Source organism: Gracilinanus agilis, chromosome 5, assembly GCF_016433145.1.
Source record: "Gracilinanus agilis isolate LMUSP501 chromosome 5, AgileGrace, whole genome shotgun sequence".
Classification (NCBI taxonomy): Eukaryota; Metazoa; Chordata; class Mammalia; order Didelphimorphia; family Didelphidae; genus Gracilinanus; species Gracilinanus agilis.
Window position 1 is genome coordinate 264,458,529 of NC_058134.1, and position 22,980 is coordinate 264,481,508.

Genomic DNA, 22,980 nt, shown 5'->3' on the forward strand with positions numbered 1-22,980 from the left:
GGCAGCTTGGTGGCTCAGTGGAGAGAGAGCCAGGCCTGGAGACAGAAGGTCATACTTAGAATCGATTCTAAGGCAGAAGGTAAAGGTTAAAAAAAAAATAGATTCCATTTGGCTATGTCTTTCTGTCCCTTCTCACCATCCCATCCTAACACTGACCAACCAAGGGAGACTTTATTGTTGTTCAGTTGTTTCAGTCACCAACTCTTTGTGATCCCATTTGGAATTTTCTTGGTGAAGACACTGGAGTGGTTTATCATTTCCTTCTCCAGTTCATAAAAGAAGAGAGTTAAACCAGATGGCTTCTAAGTCCCTAAATCCCTTTAGTCCCTAAATCTATGAGCCTATGACTTCTAACACTTACACTATCATGCTACCTCTTCCTGATTCTAGACTCTTCCATAAGCCCTCTATCATGCTATGTATTTTACTTTATGCATTTAAAAAATATTCTGTGAAAGGATCCATGCACTTTACCAGACTGTCTAAAGGGTCCATGTAACACAAAGGACTTAAGAACCTCTATTCTAGGCCATAGATTACAATATCAACAATTTTTTCTGATCTTCTTTCTTCCATTTTCCCACTGTATTCTTCTATTTCTTTGCTTTCAGAAAGACCTCAAGAATCTCTAAGCCATTCATTGATCCTTTATTCACACCTATATCAGAGTGTGAGCATCTAAAAGAAATTTCCTGAGGTCAGCCAGACTGCTCTTCCTTCCCCAAATCTGATTTTTACCTTAAGTAATACTAAGTTATCATTTGTCAGGAACTTTCCTTTGGGATACTCAGGCCTTCTTTGGAAGAAAGGGAAGGGGTTAGAAGGGAGAGAATGGCTAAAAAAGTCAATGCAAAAACAAAAGGAGAGCCTTTTTGCAGAGCTGCCTATTCAAACCCTACATTAAGTGCCAAGGGAGGGCAAGAGAATGATGGAGAATCATGCAGAGGCTTACAAAATATGGCACCTTGCCTTAGAGGAATGGGAACACAATGTTGAATATGTAGCATCTGGCACTTGGCCCATAACCCTCATTATTTTACAATTACTCCAGGATGTCAAGCATCAGTGTTGGCACTTATAGCCTCTATGGAGCTAGCTAATGTGTAAAAGCTCACGTCTGCTTCTAGAAAACTTAAAGCTAAGAGAACCCAGTTCTCATTTAACTCAGCATGACATTTTTTTCCTAACTAGTCAGCACAAAGGCACAAGAAAGAATTATATGGGTACTTACTATTTATAACTCATGGCCACATCCACGAAATACTTTCTTCTCTGTCGATAGACATTGTCCTTAAATCCCTTAAGCAAAGAAAGAGATTCATTTATTTAACAAAGTACAAGAAAATTAGCTATAGGAAGACTAAAAGGAAATAGTCAAAGTGCTCCATAAGGAGTGATCAATTCAAATTTCAGCATTGTGTTTTGATGGCTAACCATTGATTCAAAAATGGCAAAATTGAACTTCTAGTAAAATCTCCACAATTTGGACTCTGCTAATTTGGAACATATGTTCAATCAAGCTGAAGCTGAGTTCCCCATAGTTTATAAAGAATGATTTATCTGAGAAACCAACCATGACTTCAGAAACCTGATAAAGAAGCAGGCTTCCTGCCTCCTGGCAGAGAAGTGATGGACTAGAAGAGGTGTTAAATTAGACACCGCTAAAACTCCCGAGAGAAGCTTAAAGCAGACTAAAACGTCATTGGGACATGTTTAGCAAAATAAATAAAAATACAACATAGACAATATTAATTTGTGGTTTTCTAAATCAACATATGGCCTACAGGGATCCATTTCTCTGAGCTTCATACCACTGAACTAGAGGAACAGCATGAGACATAGAGACATTTTCAAACATGGTCAATACATTGAAGTGTTTTGCTTGATTTGACATAATTGTTACAAGTGAGCACTTCTGTTTGGAGAAGGGAATTAATGGGAAATTATTAGGATGCAAAAAATAATAATAATAGTACCAATAAAATACTTAAAATATAAAGAAGGAAAAACAAAACTCAAAAAGGGAAAATAAACAGAATAACTTTGTTACTCCCTTGTTAAATTTAACATACTTTCTTTTAATTGCAACAAAAATTCATGGTTTCCCATACATCTGTCTCCTTCATTCTTTATGTATTGAAATGTTTATGTTTGCTGATTAAGCTCATAATAAAAAACAAATTTGATTTTTAAAAGAGTAGCTGAATCCATTGATGGCAAAAACAAGATTTCAAGAGAGAAAGAATGTTTCAACTACTTAAAGAGAAATGTTTTCAAGAATCTTCTAAGCTTTAGAAGCTCAGTTTACAAATAATTGATGTGCTCATTATAAACCCTTTTTATCTATTCATAAAATCAGTCCCCTGGCAACTTCTTTGGACAATTGTTAGCTTCATTTCAGTTATTTTTGTGGACTTGAAAATAAGATAGCATTTCTTTTTTTTAAGTAGTTTTTAAGTCACTCATTGCCCCAAAATTAGTCAAAATGGAGGAAATCTCACTGCATTAAATGACCACAACTATAGATCCCAAGCATAAAAGATATCTTTCCCATGTTTAAGTCTTATGGAATTGGAAAGTTTCTTAGTTCTGCCTCTTTAGTTGGCAATGAGATAGTTTCTGTTTTTCGTTAAATGCACTGTTTCTGTGAGTGCTTGGAAGACACTGACTTTTTTAAATCTAAATTTAGGGAATTTACCACCTGCACCTAGAGGGGGTTCTATTAGACTTCTGCAAGAAAGGACTCCTGAGAGGAAGAATCTCTCCTCTCTGTAAGTGTCTCTCTGCTTTCCTTTTCTTTAGATATTCTCAGCCACCTACAAGTAAGAGAATTGTTTCTTCATGCTATGAGCAAAGTACAAGCAATATTTTTTCCAGATTTGCTTTCTCTCCTCCACAGCCTGGGCTCCTGGAGCGATATTATGGAAGCCTCCTCACAACTCTGAAAATGGAGTCAGAGTAAGGGTTGCTGCTGTAAGTAATGTATCTCCTCAGGAGTTCAAGCTAAGTGGAGGGAATAATTTCAAAAGGAAAAGAGACAGTAGGAAGATGTCTACACACCAAAATAGACTTGGGCTTATTCTGTTGTCAGACCTCACAAATTCACTAGAAAATGGTCCATTGGCCCCAGAGAATTGGTCTGTGAGGCCTGAAATCTTCACAAAATGAGCTTGGCAAGAAGCTCGAGAAATATATACTCCACGGACTACCTCTTTGAGAACGTCATAATGGTAAAAAGATAATGTCTTATGTATACTGTGACCACAATAAGATAAAGGCATACAAATTTGAAAGATGTTGGAACCCTGACTAATTTTATCTTCAAAGGACTGACCATGAAGTACATGTCCATCTTCTTGGCAGAGAGATGGGATTTTAGAGTGTAGAATAAAGCATACTTTAACAGACCTGGGCAATGTATGACTTCGTATTGTTAAACTATACCTCTCTGTTACCAGGGAATGTTGTATAGGGGTAGACATAGAAGTCATTGGGAAGAGACAGTGATTTTTTTAAGAAGCAAAAGAAAAAAGAATAATTTAGTCTTAAAAGTAGTGTTTCGTAAACACCCAGAGGAACAGTCCATATAACAGAAGCAGGAGTTCAGATTTGGAGGTGCGATATGAGAGATGTATTTTGGGGCTTGGCATGGGAATTTGTTTTCCTTGGCTAGTCATATTGGCCACGAGAGTTTTGTTTTGGTTTTTTCCCCCAAAGTAGTGAGAGAGAAGGAAGAGAAAAGAAATATTTGTTGATTGAAATATTTTTTAAAAAACAAGCAGAGGTCTTTCCTTTACTACAAGACAGTCAGAAGTTGTAAGATTTTCAAAACTCATGGAAAAGTCAAGCTATACCAGAGGGTAAAGCTGAGTCCATTCTTTGGGTCAACCAGATTTTTCAAAGTGATGAAAATCAGGGCAAAAGAAAAAGGCTCCAGCCCATGGATTACTCCACATCTGCTCCTCTTCTGTGAGAGGCATGACACCATCCTAACGGCGTCCCCCTCCTGTGGGGTTTCCAGAGAAATCTTGCATACTCATTCAAAGCATGCACCTGCATCATCCCAGAGTAGCTGAAAGAATGAATCACTAACCATTCCTCATTAAACAAGTATGGCAATCATCCAAAGACTCTGTCTAGCTCCAGCAATTCAGACTGTCCTATGTGGCAACATGAGCTTCCTAACTAAAACTGGGAAGAAAGGACATTGAGTATCTACACTAAAAATTAGAAACAGAGCAGTCTTCAGCAATGAAGCCGAAGCTGGGATACAATTGGTCACAGTGTCAATATTTCAATGTTATCCCCTTCAAGCAAGAACTATCACGATGGGCAAGTAACCTAGTATCCTCAACTGAACATTGACAATACTGTGTTATTAAATATTGGTTCAACTGTTACATCATTCTAGGAACCATGAAGTAATGAAAAGAACAGTGGTTTGGGAGTCAGAGAACCTGGGTTCAAATCCCAGCTTAGCTCCTTCCTATTATTATAACTTTAGAATGCTTTGCCTCTCTTATGACACATGGAGGTTGCACAATGGATGGAGTGATGGACCTGGAGCCAGAAAGATCTGACTTCAAATCCAGCCTCAAATATGTGCTAGTTGTCTGGCCTTGGACAAGTCACTTAACTTCTGCCTGACTCAGTTTCTTCATCTATAAAATAGAGATAATAGCAACTACCTCCAAAGGACTAAAATGAGATCATATGTGTAAAACACTTTACAAACCTTAAAGAAAAAAACTATGAAAATGTTAGCTATTGGTATTATTAGGCCACCTAGCTCTAAATCTCTGATCCTCTAAACTCTGCCCAATAAGACTTATCTCCCTAAATCTCACATTCTGAGTGTTGTGGTCAGCTGGTTTCCCTCTGAGGGCATCAAAGTCAGGTGTCCAGGGTGCAGTATCCCAATGATCCCTGTTCCTAGCCAGCCCAGCTTTGAGTTTGTCCATGCACGGGGGGGGGGGGGGGGGGGGAAGCATGCTATCTCCTTCCCTTTTCTCATTAAATAATAATGCACCAAAATTAACTTTTGCACAAGGAACATTTGATCTATCTGTATAATAAATACATGTGGTGGGGGAAAAAACTCAACACCAAAACACATGATTGAGGTGGGGAATTGCTAACTACTTGCAATTATTTCTAGTGGTTGCACATCAAATAAGAGAAGGCCTCATAAGGTGGATATAATTAGGAGTAATGGGATGAAATTAAGCGAAGAGAAATTTAGGCTGGATACCAAAATAAAATTTCTTCACAGCAAGGTCAGTGATGTTGTAGTCATTCGGGGAAATGGCTGACCCCCTGCTATGGGTTGAGCAATTTTCAAACTAGCCTAAGTGGAGCATTTGGGAATTTAAGGTTGGAAAGAATTCCTTCGTGGCCTGAGAGATGGGTGAGGTGATGCAATAGATCACATCCAGTTGTGGGATTAAGTGTCTACGCTCTCCAAGATGCTTTCCAGTTGTTTTGTTAGCTAGTCTTTTCACTATCTCCTCTGAAGTCCCAGCTGCATCTTAATTTTCATTATATATATATATTCATATATACATATATGAATATATATATATTAAACCTTTAAGTTCACAAGGTGAAAAGACTTATCCAAAATCACCAAGAAAATTAACAGCTAGTCTTTGCATTGCTCTAGGATAGGTTACCTTTTTTTAACAGTTATTAATAGGACCACTGGCTTTGGACATCTCCCTGAAATCAAATTTTACCTCAGTCACTTACTAGCTCTATGACCCTAAACAGGTCACTTTACCCTGTTTGCCTCAGTTTTCTCATATGTAAAATGAGCTGGAGAAGGAAGTGGTAAATCACTCCAATATCTCTGTCAAGAAAACCCCCCAAAGTGTCACAGAGTAGGACATGGCTGAAAACAACTACACCACCACCACCACCACCAGAAACTGGGTTTAGAATAGGAAGGGGCCTAGTACAATGTATTTGTTTGCATAGTATCAGATTTAGAACTGGAAGGGATCTAAAAAGTCACCAAGCCAAGACTTTCATTTTACCAGTGAGTAAACTGAAGCCCAAAGAAATTAAGACACTTGGACAAGATCACACAAGAAAATATTTTCTAGTTGGGAAGTATCAAAGATTTTTTGAAAAATATGTAATTTGTAAATTTAATAAATATTACTTAAGTTTAAAAAAAAAGATCACACAGGAGATAAATGAGAGGGGATAACTAAGTAGCTTAGTGGATAGAGAGCCAGGCCAGAAAGGAGGTCCTGGGTTCAAATCTGTCTTCAGATACTTCCTACCTGTGTGACCCTAGGCAAGTTGCTTAACCCCCATTGCCTACCCCCTACCACTCTTTTGCCTTAGAACCTTTACTTAGTATTGATTCCAAAATGGAAGGTAAAAGGTTAAAACAGGCAGGAAAAAAAATAATTCCGTGAGAGTCAAGATTCAAAGCCTAGTCTTGTCATTCCAAATTCAGTACACTTTCTACTGTGCCATCTTTCTTCCTTGGGCTAATCTCTCCCTTGGAAAGGCAGCAAGTGTACTGGACTTGGGATCAGATGACCTTGATTCGAATCCCAGCTTCATTGCCTCCTGCCTTTGAGACCCTGGGTAAGCCCCTTCATCCTTCCAGGCTTCTGATCCTCATCTATAAAATGAGGACATTGGAATATCTGGCCTCTAAGGTCCCTTCTAGCTATGAATCATTGATGTAGGACTCTACAAACTTTTGACTCCAAATCCAGGGCTTTCCAGTATATCAAGGCTCCATGCTTTAAAGTTTTGAAAGCATTTTTCTCTCAACAGCCCCATGGGAGAGATGGGCAGGCCAACTCTTATTATCCCTGCTTTACAGATGAAGAAACTAAGGCTCAGGGACATTAAGTGATTTGTCCACAGTCATGTAGCTAGTAAGTGGTAAAGCCGAGATTTGAACACGTGTTCTGAGTCCAAGCCCAGCATTCTTTCCACTATGTGGCAATGCCTCCTAAGCTATCTAGCTAAAGCTGACTTTCCCTGAAGGAATTAATGAAAGGATTATCAAATGCTCCCCATGTTTTGTTTTGTTTTGTTCTAACATACAGGAACATTTATTTTATTCTATATTGCTTTATTTCAAAGCCACTAGATTGATCCTTCTGTTTCCAGGCTTGTTTCCCCTCTCTTAGTGCTGCCAACATGGTGCAGATTCCCAAAACTTGTAAAACTTACTACAAATGACTCATAAAGTGGCACAAAGCATTAAGAAGGGCAAAGACTCCTCACGTTCTCAGGAAAAATGGCAGTATGATTAGAAGCAGAGCAGCTATGGTGATTAAAGCTAATTTTCCAGGAAAAAAAAAGTTGTTGTGATTCAGTCATTTTAGACTCTTCATGTTCCCATCTAGGGTTTTCTTGGCAAAGATATTGGAGTAGTTTGCCATTCCTTTTTCATCTCATTTTGCAGAAGAGGAAACTGAGGCAAAGGGTTAAGTGAGTGATTTGCCCAGGGTCACACAGCTACTAAGAGTTTTGTTTTCTTTTCTTTTTCCACTTGGGTAGAGAAAAAGAGAAAATAAATGTTCTCGTTGCAAAAAAAAAAAATGATTAAATTTTTTTTAAAGATGTGTGTGTTTCACACACTCCCAAACTATTACCATACACTTCGAATGGATGAAAAATTGACATCCAAGTCTCACATTAAAGAAATGTTGATAATGAAATGCAAAGAAAATAGTGGAAAATCATTATGAAAGGTCCATATTCTTTTGTTTTGTTTTGTTTTGTTTTTTTAAACCCCTGTACTTCGGTGTATTTTCTCATAGGTGGAAGAGTGGTAAGGGTGGGCAATGGGGGTCAAGTGACTTGCCCAGGGTCACACAGCTGGAAGTGGCTGAGGCCAGGTTTGAACGTAGGACCTCCTGTCTCTAGGCCTGACTCTCACTCCACTGAGCTACCCAGCTGCCCCCTCCATATTATTTTAAAGACAATTTATGTTGGGGTAGAATAGGAAGCATGAGGAAGAATAGATTAGCCTCATTCATCAAAGTTCTGTTCTAGAAATTTTTGCATTTCCATTGAGTCTAAAGCCTACATTGTTCTAGCCTTACCTAACTATTAACAAAGAAGATGGTGGAGTATCATTCTTTCAGAATGTCTCAACAGGACAAGAACTCTTGATCCTTTTTTATGTCATGGATCCCTTTGGAAATCCCTTCGGTAAAGTCTAAAGAATCTTCTTCAAAATCATATTTTTAAATACATAAAATAAGATATAAAGAAAACAAATTATATTGAAATAAAGTTACCAAAATACTTTTTAAAAACAAACCCATGGGGGCAGCTGGGTAGCTCAGTGGATTGAGAGCTAGGCCTAGAGACGGGAGGTCCTAGGTTCAAATCCGGCCTCAGACACTTCCCAGCTGTGTGACCCTGGGCAAGTCACTTGACCCCCATTGCCTACCCTTACCACTCTTCCACCTATAAGTCAATACACAGAAGTTAAGGGTTTAAAATTTAAAAAAAAAATTAAAAAAAAAAAAAAAAAAAAAAAAAAAAACAAACAAACCCATGCTCATCCTCTCCCTGCAGTTAAGAATTCTTAATACAGAATAATGTCTTCAGCTTCCCCAAAGTAAAATCCAATTTGGATAATTATTATTCCAAAGGCCACCCTCTGTGACTAAATAAATTGGTTTGAATTAAAAAAGAAAATTATCACTCTTCAAAGATGATATGATGCCATACTTAGAAAATCCTAGAGAATCAGCTGAAAAATTAGTGTAAATAATTAAAAAATTTAGCAAAGTTGTAGGATATTAAATAACCCACACAAACCATCAGCATTTCTGTGTGTTACCAACAAAGCATGGCAGCAAGAGACAGAAAAAGAAATTCTACTTAATTTAAATTAACAGTAGATAATATAAAATACTTGGGAGTCTACCTGCCAAAACAAAACCCAGGAACTAAGGGAACTTAATTGCAAAATACTTTTCACACAAATAAAGTCAGATCTAAACAACTGAAAAAACATTAATTGCTCATGGATAGGCTGAGCAAATTCAGTAAAAATGACAATTTTACCTAAGCTGATCTACCAATTCAGTGTTATACCAGTCTAACTGCCCAAAAATTATTTTATAGAGCTAGAAAAAACAATAACATAATTTATCTGAAAGAACAAAAGGATAAGAATATAAAGGGAATAAATGGGGGAAAATGTGAAGGAAGGTGGCCTAGGGGCACCAGATATCAAGATGCATTACAAAGCAGTAAGCATGAAAACGAAATGTTACTGGCTAAGAAATAAAGTAGAGGATCAGTAGAATAAAATGAGGTACACAAAACCTACTAATAAATGACCATAGTAATTGATGAACCAAAAGTTCTGACCTTATGGGACAATAATTCATTGTTGACAAAAATTGTAGGGAAAATTAGAAAATGGTATGGCAGAGACTAGAATTGTCTACTTGTAGGATCTATGTATTTACTATAAGAGAAAATTTTAGGCCAATACAAGAGCTAGAGAGCATTATAAAATATAAAATGGATAATTTTGATTATGTTAAATTTAAATTTTTGTGCAAACAAGATTAGAAGGAAACAGAAAACTGGGGAAAAATTTTGCAGCAATTATCTCTGAGAAAGGACTAATTTCTCAAATATATAGGAATATCTTTCTACAATAGATTTCAGGAATTTTGGAACATACACTTCCTCTATTTAATACTTGAAAAATAAACGAAACACGATGTGACACAAAAGTGAAAATGCCATCTTACTCAAGTCAAGGCTTCTTAATCCAGGGGGGTCAGTGATTTTGGTGTTGTATGTTGGTGTGAAAGATAGAGAAATTGATTGACAGATAGATAAATGAATAGATAACTATTTCAATGTAAATAGTTTCCTTTATAATCCTATGTGTTTCGTTTTATTTGTTTATTCATTTTATTTTAAACTTATTTTAGAAAAGGGTCCATAGGCTTCATCAGACTGCCAGAGGGGTCCATGGTGCAAAAAAAAAAAAGTTAAGATCTTCCCTTCTCCAGCCTGACTATGGCAGGTTGAGACATTTTAGTCTAAAGAGCTTCTCTTGGTGACTTGACATAAATAGCAATATAGCATAACTCCACAATACAGTCTAACAACATGGAATATTCCCACTGGGATTTTCCCTCTTACTTACAGGGTGATCTGCATCCAGTTCTGAGCCATACATAAGAACTCGGTGAGAACATTTATCTAATTCAGCGATCTTCCGAGGAAACCACAGGACATCTTCCAGGTCTGTTAGAGTGTGAGATCAAAAATATTAATTCATTCTTCCTATGAAAAATATTGACTAGAAAGAAAAAGCAAGAGATGCAGAAGAAGACTTGCCTTCCTCCTCTGTCCAAATGTTCTCTGGTGGGTTCAGTGTCACAATGGTAGTTTGAAATTTCAGCAATTGAATGAGCTCATTAAATTCTTTCTTGCTGCAGTCACAGTCCACAAAAATCTCTACCTCCGAATTTCTTCGCCTAGATTTCCTGGACTCAATATGAACCATATTCACATGTTTTTCCTATGGAAACATTAGAAATCATTTTTCCATGCTTTTGGTCTTTTCATCATCACTATCTGATGGTCAACAGGTTACTGCTCTCAATCAACACAAAGCTAAGAATAAGCTTGTTTTTTTTACACGTAACAAAAATGACTCCTGAGTTGTATTTTTTGCTATACTTTAAAAATAATTTATTCTTAGCTGTCCTGATTTAAAAAAAAGGGGGGGGGGGGGAATTGTCTACAAGCTATGCTTCTTGGTTACACTAAACAACACTACAGTTTTACCAGTGTCAATAAAATGTCAAAATATTCAACTGTTCTACTTAAAATAATCATATAAGAGCAGTTGTTTGGCATCATATAGACCTAATATTTACCTGTCTAGCTGAATCTTCTCAACTTTGAACCAGTGGTTTTGATGTCATATATAGACATGGTCTCACTCAAGAATTCATTCAAGTGACTTATTCTGTATATTCCTTGAAATGAAAATACAGGCACATTCCCATAGTCCAAATCTGGACCCAACCTCCATTTTTAACCAACCTTCCTATTTCTTCCATACAAATCCTACTTTCTTTTCAAACTAGACTATTTATTATTACTCAAACAAATCTGAGGCTTCTTGCCTCTGAATCTTGGCTCTTGCTGATCTCTATCCCTGGAATGCCCACCCCAACCAGATCCATATTTCACCCCCTTCCTACCTTGATCCTTCAAGACCCAATTCAACTCTTACCCTTTCCCCCTCTTTTCTTATCATTCTAGCCAAATCTCTATTCCTCTTTCCTGAACTTCTATAATATTTTCATTGTACCACAATTCTACTTTGCATTCCAGCTTTGTGTATCTGTATCTTATCTCTCCCACTAAATTAGAAGAATTTCTCCTACTAAATTAAAAGAATCTTGAAAGTGAAGACTATGCCTGTAGATCTTTACCTTGAACCTTGGCCATAGAGTAGGCACTCAAATGTTTGCCGAATGAATGAATGAATGAATGTGGAATCATAAAACTTTCAATTTGGAAGAGCCTTTAGGGTATATTTATTATAAATTCTTCATTTTCTAGTTTAAAACATTGGGATCCATAGAGGTAAGAAGTGTAAGGAGGAAGACACAGGGCTCTTGATTCTGTGCTCTGTACCCTTTCAACTGTACTATTCCAGATGATCCACTGTGCCACCATGGTAGGATCCATGAAGATAAAAAAGATAGAAAGGGACTAGTGATGGACAACTCATCCATCACCTGAGGATTAATTTAGCTACAAGTAGAGTGGCTTCACCAGACGGACCATCAGGTGCCAATTGTTCATTTGAGGGGATGTAGCAATCCCACTAAGGTGTGAGGAAATTACAATCTATAATAAAGGAATGAATGGGTATTTTTTTTGTGGAGTCATTAAGTAAATTCATTATAATAACATTACTAAGAAATTTATTATTTTCAAGGTGCTTTCATATCAATCATTTGATTCTCATGATATAAGGTAGGAAAGGCATATATTTTTATTTCCATTCTACACATGAGAATACTGGGACCCAGAGGGTATAAGTGGTTTTCCCAAAGTTGTACAGCCAGTTAAAAAGTAGGGCTCAAACTAGAATTTAAATCTTTAGAATCCTGTCCCAAACCTATTTTATTTACACCCTTTCAGTGAACTAGCCACTGATCTGCCATTGTACAGGTTCAGCCTGACATGAGAAAATTCTGTGAAAAGAATTTCCTCAGATTATCCCTCACAATCCTGTGGTAGGTGGGGTTAGCTAGGTAGCTCAGTGGATAGAGCACTGGACCTAGAGTCAGGATGACTTGAGTTCAGATCCAGCCTCAAACTTACTAACTGTATGACCCTGGGCAAGTCATCTAACTTCGGTTTGCCTCAATTTGCTCATATGTAAAATGGGAGTAACAATAATACCTACCTCTTACAGTTGTTTTAAGGATCAAAAAATAACTTGAGATAATTTTTGTAAAGTGCTTACCACACTTCCCAGCACATAATAAGCATAATATGAATGTTAGATATTGCTATTATTATTTATTATTATTCTGAGGCCCCACGTCAACAAGTCTTTAGGTTTAATCCTCTCTTTAGGGATCAAGAGAGCACACCAGCATGCCCACATGTCCTAAATTAAATGTAGTTAACTTGGAAGTACTATAGTTTATAGAGATCACTTTCAGAGTTTTTTTTCATTTATCTTTTTAACTTGATCTTTTCATGGAGGCACAGTTATAGGTAGTAGAAAGAGAGCTTTAGAATTCATATGAGTAATTTTTTAAAGGCTATTTGGTACAGAGAAATGCTAGGTTTCCAGAGGTTGAATTAAAGGAAAGTGCTTTATAAAACTTTCTGCCTTTAAAAAATCCCCAGGTCACCTAAGTCAGTAGTCTCCAAAATGACCACCATGGCATGACCTCCAGGAATGTACAATGGATCAACTGAAGGGTAGAGAGATGAATTAAATTCTACCCTTCCCTAGAACAGAGGAGTATGGGTCTCGTCTCCAATGCAAACACACTTGCCCTTTACCCAATATGGATGGACTCTCCTCAATTCCATCCCCTCCCACCACCTCCCTTCTAAGGCCCAGTGCCGATGCCTCAGTTATAACCTAACCTACAGCATCAACTGTGTAGATGCCGTGGAGAAAGAAAGAAGAGGGAGAAAAACCCTAGCTACACTCCCTCCCAGATTATCTCATGACTATTGCAGGAATTCTTCAGAGTCATCAAGAAAATGCTTGTTTTGTATGGACATTTCTATTGCTTCTAAATATGCCTAAAATATTTTCTTTCCTTATGCGCTGTACAGTTCATCTCATTTGCCATCATCTCAAACATAAAATGTGTATTTAGAATATTTGTGTAACCATAAAAAGAAAAATGCATTATGTGTTCAATGCATTGTTTTCTAAACTGAAAATCATTTTGTTTTAAAAGTTAATAATGGAAGCCATATTAAAATGGAATAAAATATGAAAAAAGTCCAAGGCAAAGAGCATTTGCAAAACTCCAACCACATGCTAGTCATTGTGCTAAGTAATGAGCGAACAAAGACAATAGTCCTTGCTCTTGAGGAGCTCACAGTCTAAACAAGATGCAAACAATTATGTACAAATAAGATATAGCTAGGAGATTGATTGCAGATCATCTCAAAAGGAAGGCACCAGTATTAAATGGGAAGCTCCTCACTGCAGGGCAGTAACCAGTGAGTAAATACCCCACCTCACATTTTCATTTTCAGTGGGACAAGATGAACAGGCATGAATGAATTGTAATGAACATCAAGCATTTCATTACACTCTCTTTTCCCAAAAATCTACCATTCTTTAGACCTTGGCTATTTCTGTTAAGGACACCACCATCTTTCCAGTGACCCAGATTTGCCACCTTCTACTCCTCCTTTTCATTCACTCCACATTATCCCAGCAGTTGGCAAATCTTGTCAATTCTACCACCATATTATCCGTCACATCTATCCTCCTCTTCATCCTCCCAGCTGCTCCCTTAATCAGCCCTTATCATCAGTACTATTCCAATATTCTTCCCTCCTTCCTTCCCCCTGCCTCAAGTCTCTCCCCTCTCTGGCCCATCTACCACATACCTGCCCCAGTGATCTTCCCAAAATTCAAGTCTTACCTATTCAATAAACTACTGTGGTTCCCTATACTCCTCTGGTCCATAATTCTACTTGTCCCCAGGTCACCTTTCCAGCCTTATTTATACTGCTCTCCTTTCACTTTATGGTCTAGTCTTCTTGCTTTTCCTCACACTAATAAAAAAAACACAACTAAACTCTCTAATCATCAATAGGAAATCAAGGTATGATTGTATCAATACACACAACCACATAAAGAAAAAGGAATGGATTTATATTTAAAACCTCTGGCTGGGATGAAATGAAAGACAAGTCACTTTTCATTGTTGTTTCTATGTAGGTTCAATACTCTTAGGGAAATATGATTCCTCCTGAAAAGATGTCGTGGTCGCCAAAGGTTACGACCAAGGGGGTACTAAAGCCAGTGCACACCAGCTTGGGCAAAATAATTGCTAAATTTTCAGCGTGGCAATTACCCTTCATAAATTGACAAATGCTACAAATCAGAGGTTGATGTATTCTTCTATTGATTTCTAGACTTAAGAAAATGATGAGGAAGATGTAAATGAGGTATATTAAACTTAAAAGTGTGAATACTTCTTGAATACTTGAATACTTCTTTTTTGAGAGAGAGAGAGAGAGCCAATTGTGAAATGCTCACCAGCATATCACAGGCAATGGTATATTATTTGGGCTGTGGGGAACAATTAAGAGGTACCGTGTATTGGTTTTAGAAGAGGTAAGACCTGAATTTGAATACTGTCTCTAATACTTACTAGCCCTATGACCCTGGGCAAGCCACTTATCCTCTGCCAGCCTCAGTTTCCTCATCTGTAAAATAGTAACAATAGTAGAACATACCTCATAGGAATATTGTGAGAATCAAATGAGGTCTTGGTGGTTTCAATAATGGTGTAGCTCCAGGGTAAAATACATGAAATTTCCCTCTCCCAGTTTTGCCTCCCCAAATCACAGGAGTCAGTTTGTATAGGTTCTTCTAGTAGGATGCTTCGACTAAGATGGCAATGTGGCATTTCTTAGCAGAATCCCACTTGCAGTCTTCTAAATCTTATCCATCCTGTTCAATCAAGGAGTGAATTTGGCCTAGAATCTATTTCCTCTCTGATACCACAAATTACCATCTACAAAGTATGTGTGAATTAAATTATTTTAAATGTCCAATGAGGATTTTTATTTAAAGGAATACCACTGAGAAGCCTTCTGAAAAAGACAGAATAATTTCGTAAAGTTCAAAGAACTGTAGGATTTTACTCTGAAAGAGAACTACGAATTCATATAACCTAGCCCAAATCTTCATCCTATAGATGAAGAAGCTGAAGAGCTCTAAGACAATGGGACAATGTAAAAAAGTTCTAGATTGAGAGCCAGAGGACCTAATTCAAATCATAGCTTTATCATTTATTAGTTGCATGATCTTAGACAAATCCCTTAATTTCTTTGGCCCTCCATTCTTCATGGTCACAAAAAAGCAGATAATTCCCTGAAGTGTATGCATCTAGTAAGTAGTAAAAAAAATAAGATTTGAACCCCAATCTTCTATCTTTCAGTTCGTTGCTCATTATACTACATCAAGCTGCTACTAATAATCATACAGATCTCTATTTCTCACACACCATGATTGCTTAAATTGAGACACACCCTTACGTATCTTTGAATTATTGACCTTTCCATCTGGTAACAGGGTTATATCATTCCCCAAAGATCATCTGGATCAAAAAAGTCAATTTCACATGATTGTGTTTATTCTGTCGTTTTTAAGTGACAAACCCTACTTGTGAAGCCTCATAAAGTTTTGTTTCTTTCTACTTTTCAACATCCATAATTATACCAATCTGCAGAAATTGACTCATTCACTGAATCATGCTTCCCACCAGATGACAAGTCCAAAACAATGCACGTGGCTCTGTCGGAAGGCTTGACACATACCTGAAAGAGCCTTAAGGCTTTCACCAATTCACCAACTTCATTTTTCAAAGAAAACACAACTGCAGTCTTTCCACTTTCCCCAGCAGCTTCATTCTTGCCACTCCCTTTGTTGCCTTTCTTCTCATCATTTGCTCTGTTGAGCTGTAAAGAAGAAGAGACAGAAAATGACAATGAAAGGCACTTCACCATTCAGAAATTATTCAATCAATAAGAGCTTTTATGTATATAGATAGTCCTTTATTTGGGGCAGTGAGGCGGTGTAGTGAACACAGTGCCTGGTTTCAGGAAGACTCATCTTTTTTTTAAAAACCCTCATCTTCCTTCTTAGAATCAATATTGTTTATTGGTTTGATTGGAAATGGGGGTTCAGTGACTTGCCCAGGGTCACACAGCTAGGAAGTATCTTGAGGACATATTTGAACCCAGGACCTCCTTTTCAGGTCTGGCTCTCAATCCACTAAGCAATCTACCTGCTCCCAGGAAGACTCAAATCCAGCCTCAGACTCTTGATAGCTATGTCACCCTGTAAAAGACACTTAAATCCATTTGCCTCAATTTCCTCATCTGTAAAACAAGCTGGAGAAGGAAATAGTATCTTTGCCAAGAAAACCCCAAAATGGGGTTAGGAAGAGTCAAGGACAACTGAAAAACTACTCAACAAAAACAAATAGAGCATTTTGAAGTCTACAAAGTACTTTATATATTTTATCCCATTTTTTATTTTTATAAGACCCGTATTATGATTCCTTTTTAAACATGAGGAAACTGAAGGGGAGAGAGGTTAAGTAATTTGCCCAGGGTCACACAGGTAGTATGGAAGGCAAAATGAGAACTGAGGTCTTTCTGACTCCAATCAAGCCCTCAGTCCTCTATTCCAACAAGCACCTACTCTATTCCAGGCACAGGATAGAAAGACGAAAATGAATTTGTCCCCATTCTCAAGGAGCTTCATCTAGTCCAACTCTTTCTCTTTCTTACAAATTTTACAGATCAGGACGGTGAGACTCAGAGAGGCAAAGCATAAACCCAAGTTCTCACAGTCAGCTAGTGCCAGAACTGGGATCCAACTGAATGATCTTTCCACTAGACCATTGATGGGCAAACTACGGCCCCCCGCCAGATGCTGGGGCCCCCTGAAATGTTCTATTGGGGGGAGAACATTTTTCCTAATCTGATGAATACAATGAGTAGGATACAATACAATGAAACTTCAAAAGAGTTGCCTTGGAAACAGACTGACAGATGAGCATTTCCTTTCCTTTGGCCCCCTCTTTAAAAAGTTTGCCCATCACTGCTTTAGACTATACTTACTGTAGTTTATGGATAAATTAAAGATAATATAAATAGATAAGCTTCCAATAAATGAATTGATCAGAGAGCCTAGACTATTACTGAAACAACTTTAACATGAACACAGCAATCAAACTCTGTCAAGATATTCTAGGTAAATTGAATTGCTCAAAACTGAAAATCAGTTAGGTGATAGTAGGTAATTTTGATCCACTAGTTTCAACTGCTTTCAGCCTATCGGTAGTAACTCAAAAAGTTTGTGCCCATTCTATCCATGAAAAAATATCTAATTGTCAAGATGCATTAAGAATTATTCATGAGGGCAGCTAGGTGACTTGGTAGATTGAAAGCCAGACCTTGAAATAGGAGGTCCCAGGTTCAAAACTGACCTCAGACACATCTTAGCTCTATGATCTTGGGTAAGTCACTTAACCTTTCTGCCTTTCTGTCTTGGAACCAATACAGAGTATTGACTCTAAGATGGAAGGAAAGGATTTTTTATGAATTATTCACTAGCTAATATATTGATTTGTTTTCCTTGGTTGTACTTATTTGTTATTATAAGGGAAAGATCCATTGGGAGGTAAAGATGAGGAGGGAAAAGTAATTGGAAAGGAACGATGATGTAAAAAAGAAAAGAAAAAACATCAATAAAACATTTAAGAAGAGGATGAAAAGAATTACTCATTAGTAATCTCCAATTTTTGTAAGTTTTCTTTCCAGCTTGTAAGTGGCATCAAAGCATATCTCATTCAATTATCATCAAATTTTATATAGCATTTTACACTGACAAGCATTTCACATACTTCTTCTCATTTATTCCTTAAAAAAAATATTGAGTAGGCATTACAAGTATCATTATATCCATTTTATAAATGAGGAAAATGAGTCTTGGGAAATTAGATCCAGTCACAAACTTAGTATGTAATATAAGTCAATTCACAATATATTAAGCATCTACTATGTGCAGGTTAAAGATAGGTCGCAGCCCCTGCACTACAGGATCTTTGAATCTTAGGAGAATAGAAAAAAGGAGGAAGATGAGCTTGAACAAAATTACAGAGTTCAATAGATAAGGCTGTTTCTATGGGTTTCTATGAAAGCAAAGAGATGGATGAGAACAGTGGGGTAGGAGGTCAGAGAGTGATCCTATTTAGTGAAATACAGGGCACATAAAGTATCTCATCAGTCTAAAAAGATCATTTGAAGTCAGATTGCACAAGATTGAATGCCAGAATAAAGGGTTTATATTCTGTCAGAGAAGCAATGAAGAGTTACAAATATTTTTTTTTAAATCTTACCTTCCATCTTAGAATCAGTACTGTGTATTGGTTCTAAGGCAGAAGAGCAGTAAGGGCTAGCATTGGGGATTAAGTGACTTGTCCAGGGTCACACAGCTAGGAAGTGTCTGAGACCAGACTTGAACCGTCTCTAGGCCTGGTTCTCAATCCACTGAGCCACCCAGCTGCCCCCTACAAATGATTTTTCAATAGAAGACTGACATAATCAGAGAAGTACCTTAGGAAAAAAACTCAAGTTGCTTTGAGAAGGGTGGATTGCAAAGGGGAAAGGCTGGAAGCAAAAAGACCAATAAAGAGACTCTTAGAATAATCTGGGTGAGAAGTGATGAAAGCCTACATTAAGGTAGTTTCGGTGGGACTAGAAGAAAGAAATGTGGTCAAGAGATATAGTGGAACTAATGGAACAAGATCACAGAAGAGACCAAACTAGATCAATCCAAAGGTCCAGGTGGACAGTTAGTTTCGGCAAAAGAGGAAGATCCTCTAAGCTTCTGGGACTGAAGGGAAGGAAAATAATATAGGTAAAGATACTGATAGATTGAGAAAAGGGAAAAAGAAGAATTAAGACAATTGGTTCCTGCTGGCTTTAATTGACTAAATAGGAAGCAACTGTGAGATTGAAGAGTTTAGTCCTTGAAAAGAAGTGAAAAGAAGTAAAAATGCTACCCTAAGGAATTGAATAGCATTATTTAAAAAGTCATTTAATTTTTCAAATTTTGTTTTTGTTTCCTTCCCCAGCTATCCTCATCAGGGTACCTGGTATCTCTATCTATAGAAATAGGGAAGGAATTTGTGATTTTATTGTTCTAGGGAATTTCCAATGAGAAAACTTCCTCTACCAATGCAGATTGGTAACTGCTTTGCAATTTATAGTCCTTAGAGAGTTTCCTGAGGCACTGAAAGGTTAAGTGACTTGCCTAAAATCTCAGACAGCATATGTCAGGAGTGGAATTTGAACTCCTTATTCCTTGACTCCAAAATCAGTTCTCCATACGATACACCACAGCACTTTTCTTGTAGCTTATAGCAATTGCTTAATAAATATTTATTGAGGATCGGCTAAGTGCACAGTGGATAAAGGGTCAGGCCTGCAATCAGGAGGACCTGGGTTCAAATGTGACCTCAGACACTTCCTAGCTGTGTGGCCCAAGGCAAGTCACTTAACCCCATTTGCCTAACCCTAAGGTTAGGCAGTAACCTTATTATTAACCTAAGTAGTTAACTAACTACTTAGATAACCTAAGTAGTGGTTATCAAGTAAATAAATATTTATTAAATTAACCAAAGAAAGCCCAGGTCTTCTGACCTCAAGCCCAATCCTCTTTCCACTGCTACAATATAGTGCATGAATTAAACCTGATACTGAAGCAAATGCAAAATGATTGAAGATTCGTTTTTCCACATAGATCTTTATTTTTTTTCCAATATAACTTGAAAGTAAATAACCATTTTATATTCTTCCATCTGACTATGCATGTGCCTAAATCAATAAAACCATCATTTGTAACTTCTGACTCTCTAATTTTATTCTGTCAGTAGAGATCTAATTGCTACAATGTTGGCAGAAAGTATATCATCCAGGCCTACCTAAACTGTGTCAGTAGATAACAATGGAAATGAGGGTTAAAATCTAGACATGAAAAAACTAGATCACTAATCCTCATGAGCAAATAGAGGCATCTGTGAAACTGAAAGGGATTAAAACTTCATTAGCCATGCAAGATACTATATAGTATGTGATTAAGTAATGACTAGTAGCTGGAATTTGCTAATGATAACAATGACAGATTCTTAGGAGTCAAAGCACTGTCAGAATTGAGTAGAACATGAGGGAATAAAATAACTTGCAAATTGCCTTTGACAGATGATGTAAAGTTATTGTAAAATTATGAACTGATGGTACTCTCATCGAAATGCATACGGTTATGCAATATACTCACTAAGCTCTGACAATTAGAGAAGGAGAGTGCTTTCCCATGAAGATATCAAAACATTCACAACATTATCCTGTATTTTGGTAGAAACCAAGAAATGTGTCTCTGGTAGGGAATTCAGCAAAGGATAATTTGCTGTTCTTTTCTTCTGGATCCCCTTTTTTTCATTTTCATGTTAACCTTCTACCACAAGTCATTCTTACTCGGCTTTTTAATTGTTAGAAATTCATAGAAAAATGTTAAGTGTTGACTTCATCATTTATAATTTCACAGAGATTTAGAAATGAATGCTGATTTCTGTGTTTGATGATGACTGTTTAAAACTGTTTTAAACTATAATTTCCTATTACTTTCAACACCTACCTCCTTATCACATTAAAAACATAATCCTAAATACTTAAGCTTCATTGTGGACATGAAGAGATCATAATTTTTTTCTTTGTTTTCTAAATTTAGTATTTCATTCTTTAGAAGTCTTCGATGTACTTACTGGATCATTTCAAATATCTATATATTATTAAAATGCACGGAAAGTCATTTACATTTATTTAGAATTTTCTTAAATTGATTTAAATAGTTCTACAAAACACTATAATTATAATGGTAAAATTTCCTTGCTTTATCAACTCATTTAATAGTAATATGTGTAAATATAATAAAGCCCTCTGGCTGATGCACAGAGCTAAGATATTCAAACAGATATTTCCCTTCCTCAGAATTAAAAACAGTTGATAAAGTCTGTTATTGCAATAATAAAATACCATTCAATATTTTCATGTAAAAAGACCCAGATTCATTTTCCTTTGCTAACGTTTTCAACTGAAATAAGGATCTAAAATAATTTTGTTTCATTCCATTTTTTAAAACTTTTAAATAACTTTGAAACTAAACTGAGGAAAGGGAAGCACTTTTAGAATGAATCTGATCTTTTCTTTCCAGTTTTCAAGATGTTCTAGATCCAGCAATGATTACCAAAGATAGTTTTGAAAGATAAAAATGGAAAACAATAAGTATCGACTTTAAAATGGAGGATATGTGTGAAGGAAACAACAATATAATGGTGAAAGTTCAGAAAATCTAGCTCTCACTGTTTTTCCTCATCAAGAATGTCCTTTCTAAATCTAAACACATGTTTTTCTACTCTAGAGAAAGAAAGAGTTCTTCATGTCTTTCTCTTGCTTTCTGTTACTTTTTAAATCCTTCCAAATAACTTTCTGAGAAGGCATCTGGAAAGACATGGAGATATGTTACTTTTAATATATTGATAAGTATTTTAATTCATTACAGAAGGATAACTAGAGGCGCTCTAATGTGTGTAGAGTTCAGGGTTTACTAACCCACAGGTAGATACAATTGAGCCTAGGAAACGCTTTCTGGAAAGTGTCAGTCTCTTAGTACTCACTGTTAAGCTGCTGAGTAACTGATGTTCTTCAGGGACTGCCGAGTCCAAAGAGAGTCCCCTCCTTGCCCAATATTTACTGGAAAACATCATCATGGCAGGCTGCATGGGGAATCTGTGTAATTTCCTTTCACTGTAGCAGGGGGAACCAGCCAGAGGCTAAGGCTGAGTCCTCAGTTCCAGCTGCAAAGAAGTAAGAGAAAGAACACAAGGGAGGCCACAGAGGAAGAGCTAACTGCGCACAGCACTGTCCAGAGTTCGGGTGCTGAAGAAGGAGCTGTGAAGCTTCTTCTCTCCCTAGGCTCTTTATATGCGTTACTGGGAACTGATGCAAGGCTGATTAAGCAGACTCATTTCTGGCTGAGATGGCTACAGCCAGATTAAAGACCTGTGCCTTTGGTTTATCTCTACCCACGGAGATTTTTTATTTCATCGTGACCTTTTCTCGCATATTGGGGAATAAACATACAAGGGAGCTTTCTTTGTACAAGAAAACAACTTGGTCTGATCTTCCTACTCATTTCCCCTCTCAAAAAGTATTTGAAACCTTTAAGCCATAATCTTACTTTTTTTCACTCATTAACATTTTTCTCTGGCCTTAAATGTCTTGTATTATTTTAGCGTGATAGCTTTCACAATAGAATACATCTTTTCCCAGTAAAGAAAACAAAAGAATGTTCTTTGACATAAATACAAGACAGTGTTTTTCATATTCCATACAAGGTAGCTTTATTGCAGAAAAATTGGAGGACTTGATTTAGCTACAAGTCAGGCATTATATGTTAAACTTACAGATCTTGGGGAAGAGGAAGGAATGTGAGGTGTGAAAGTATCCACACATCAATCATCAATAATAATAATGCTCTCACACCTATTTTGTACATCACTTTTACAAGTGGTTTTTTAAAACAACTATGTAAATTAAATAGTCTAAGTGTTATTATCCCTGTTTTAGAGCTAAGAGAAATGAAACTCGCAAGGA

The 22,980-nt window shown here is 36.9% G+C and overlaps 1 protein-coding gene across 1 annotated transcript in view; it reads right to left on the reverse strand.

The window, feature by feature from the left end:
* TPH2 (tryptophan hydroxylase 2) overlaps positions 1–22,106 on the reverse strand; it is a 131,648-nt gene extending 109,542 nt beyond the window's left edge. The window contains exons 1-5 of the mRNA XM_044679191.1: positions 22,002–22,106; positions 16,075–16,215; positions 10,354–10,537; positions 10,160–10,260; positions 1,232–1,299 (exon numbers count right to left, since the gene is read on the reverse strand). Of these exons, the coding sequence (XP_044535126.1) occupies positions 1,232–1,299; positions 10,160–10,260; positions 10,354–10,537; positions 16,075–16,215; positions 22,002–22,106 (599 nt within the window). The remainder of the gene's footprint in view (positions 1–1,231; positions 1,300–10,159; positions 10,261–10,353; positions 10,538–16,074; positions 16,216–22,001) is intronic.
* Between the last annotated feature and the right edge of the window lie 874 nt (positions 22,107–22,980).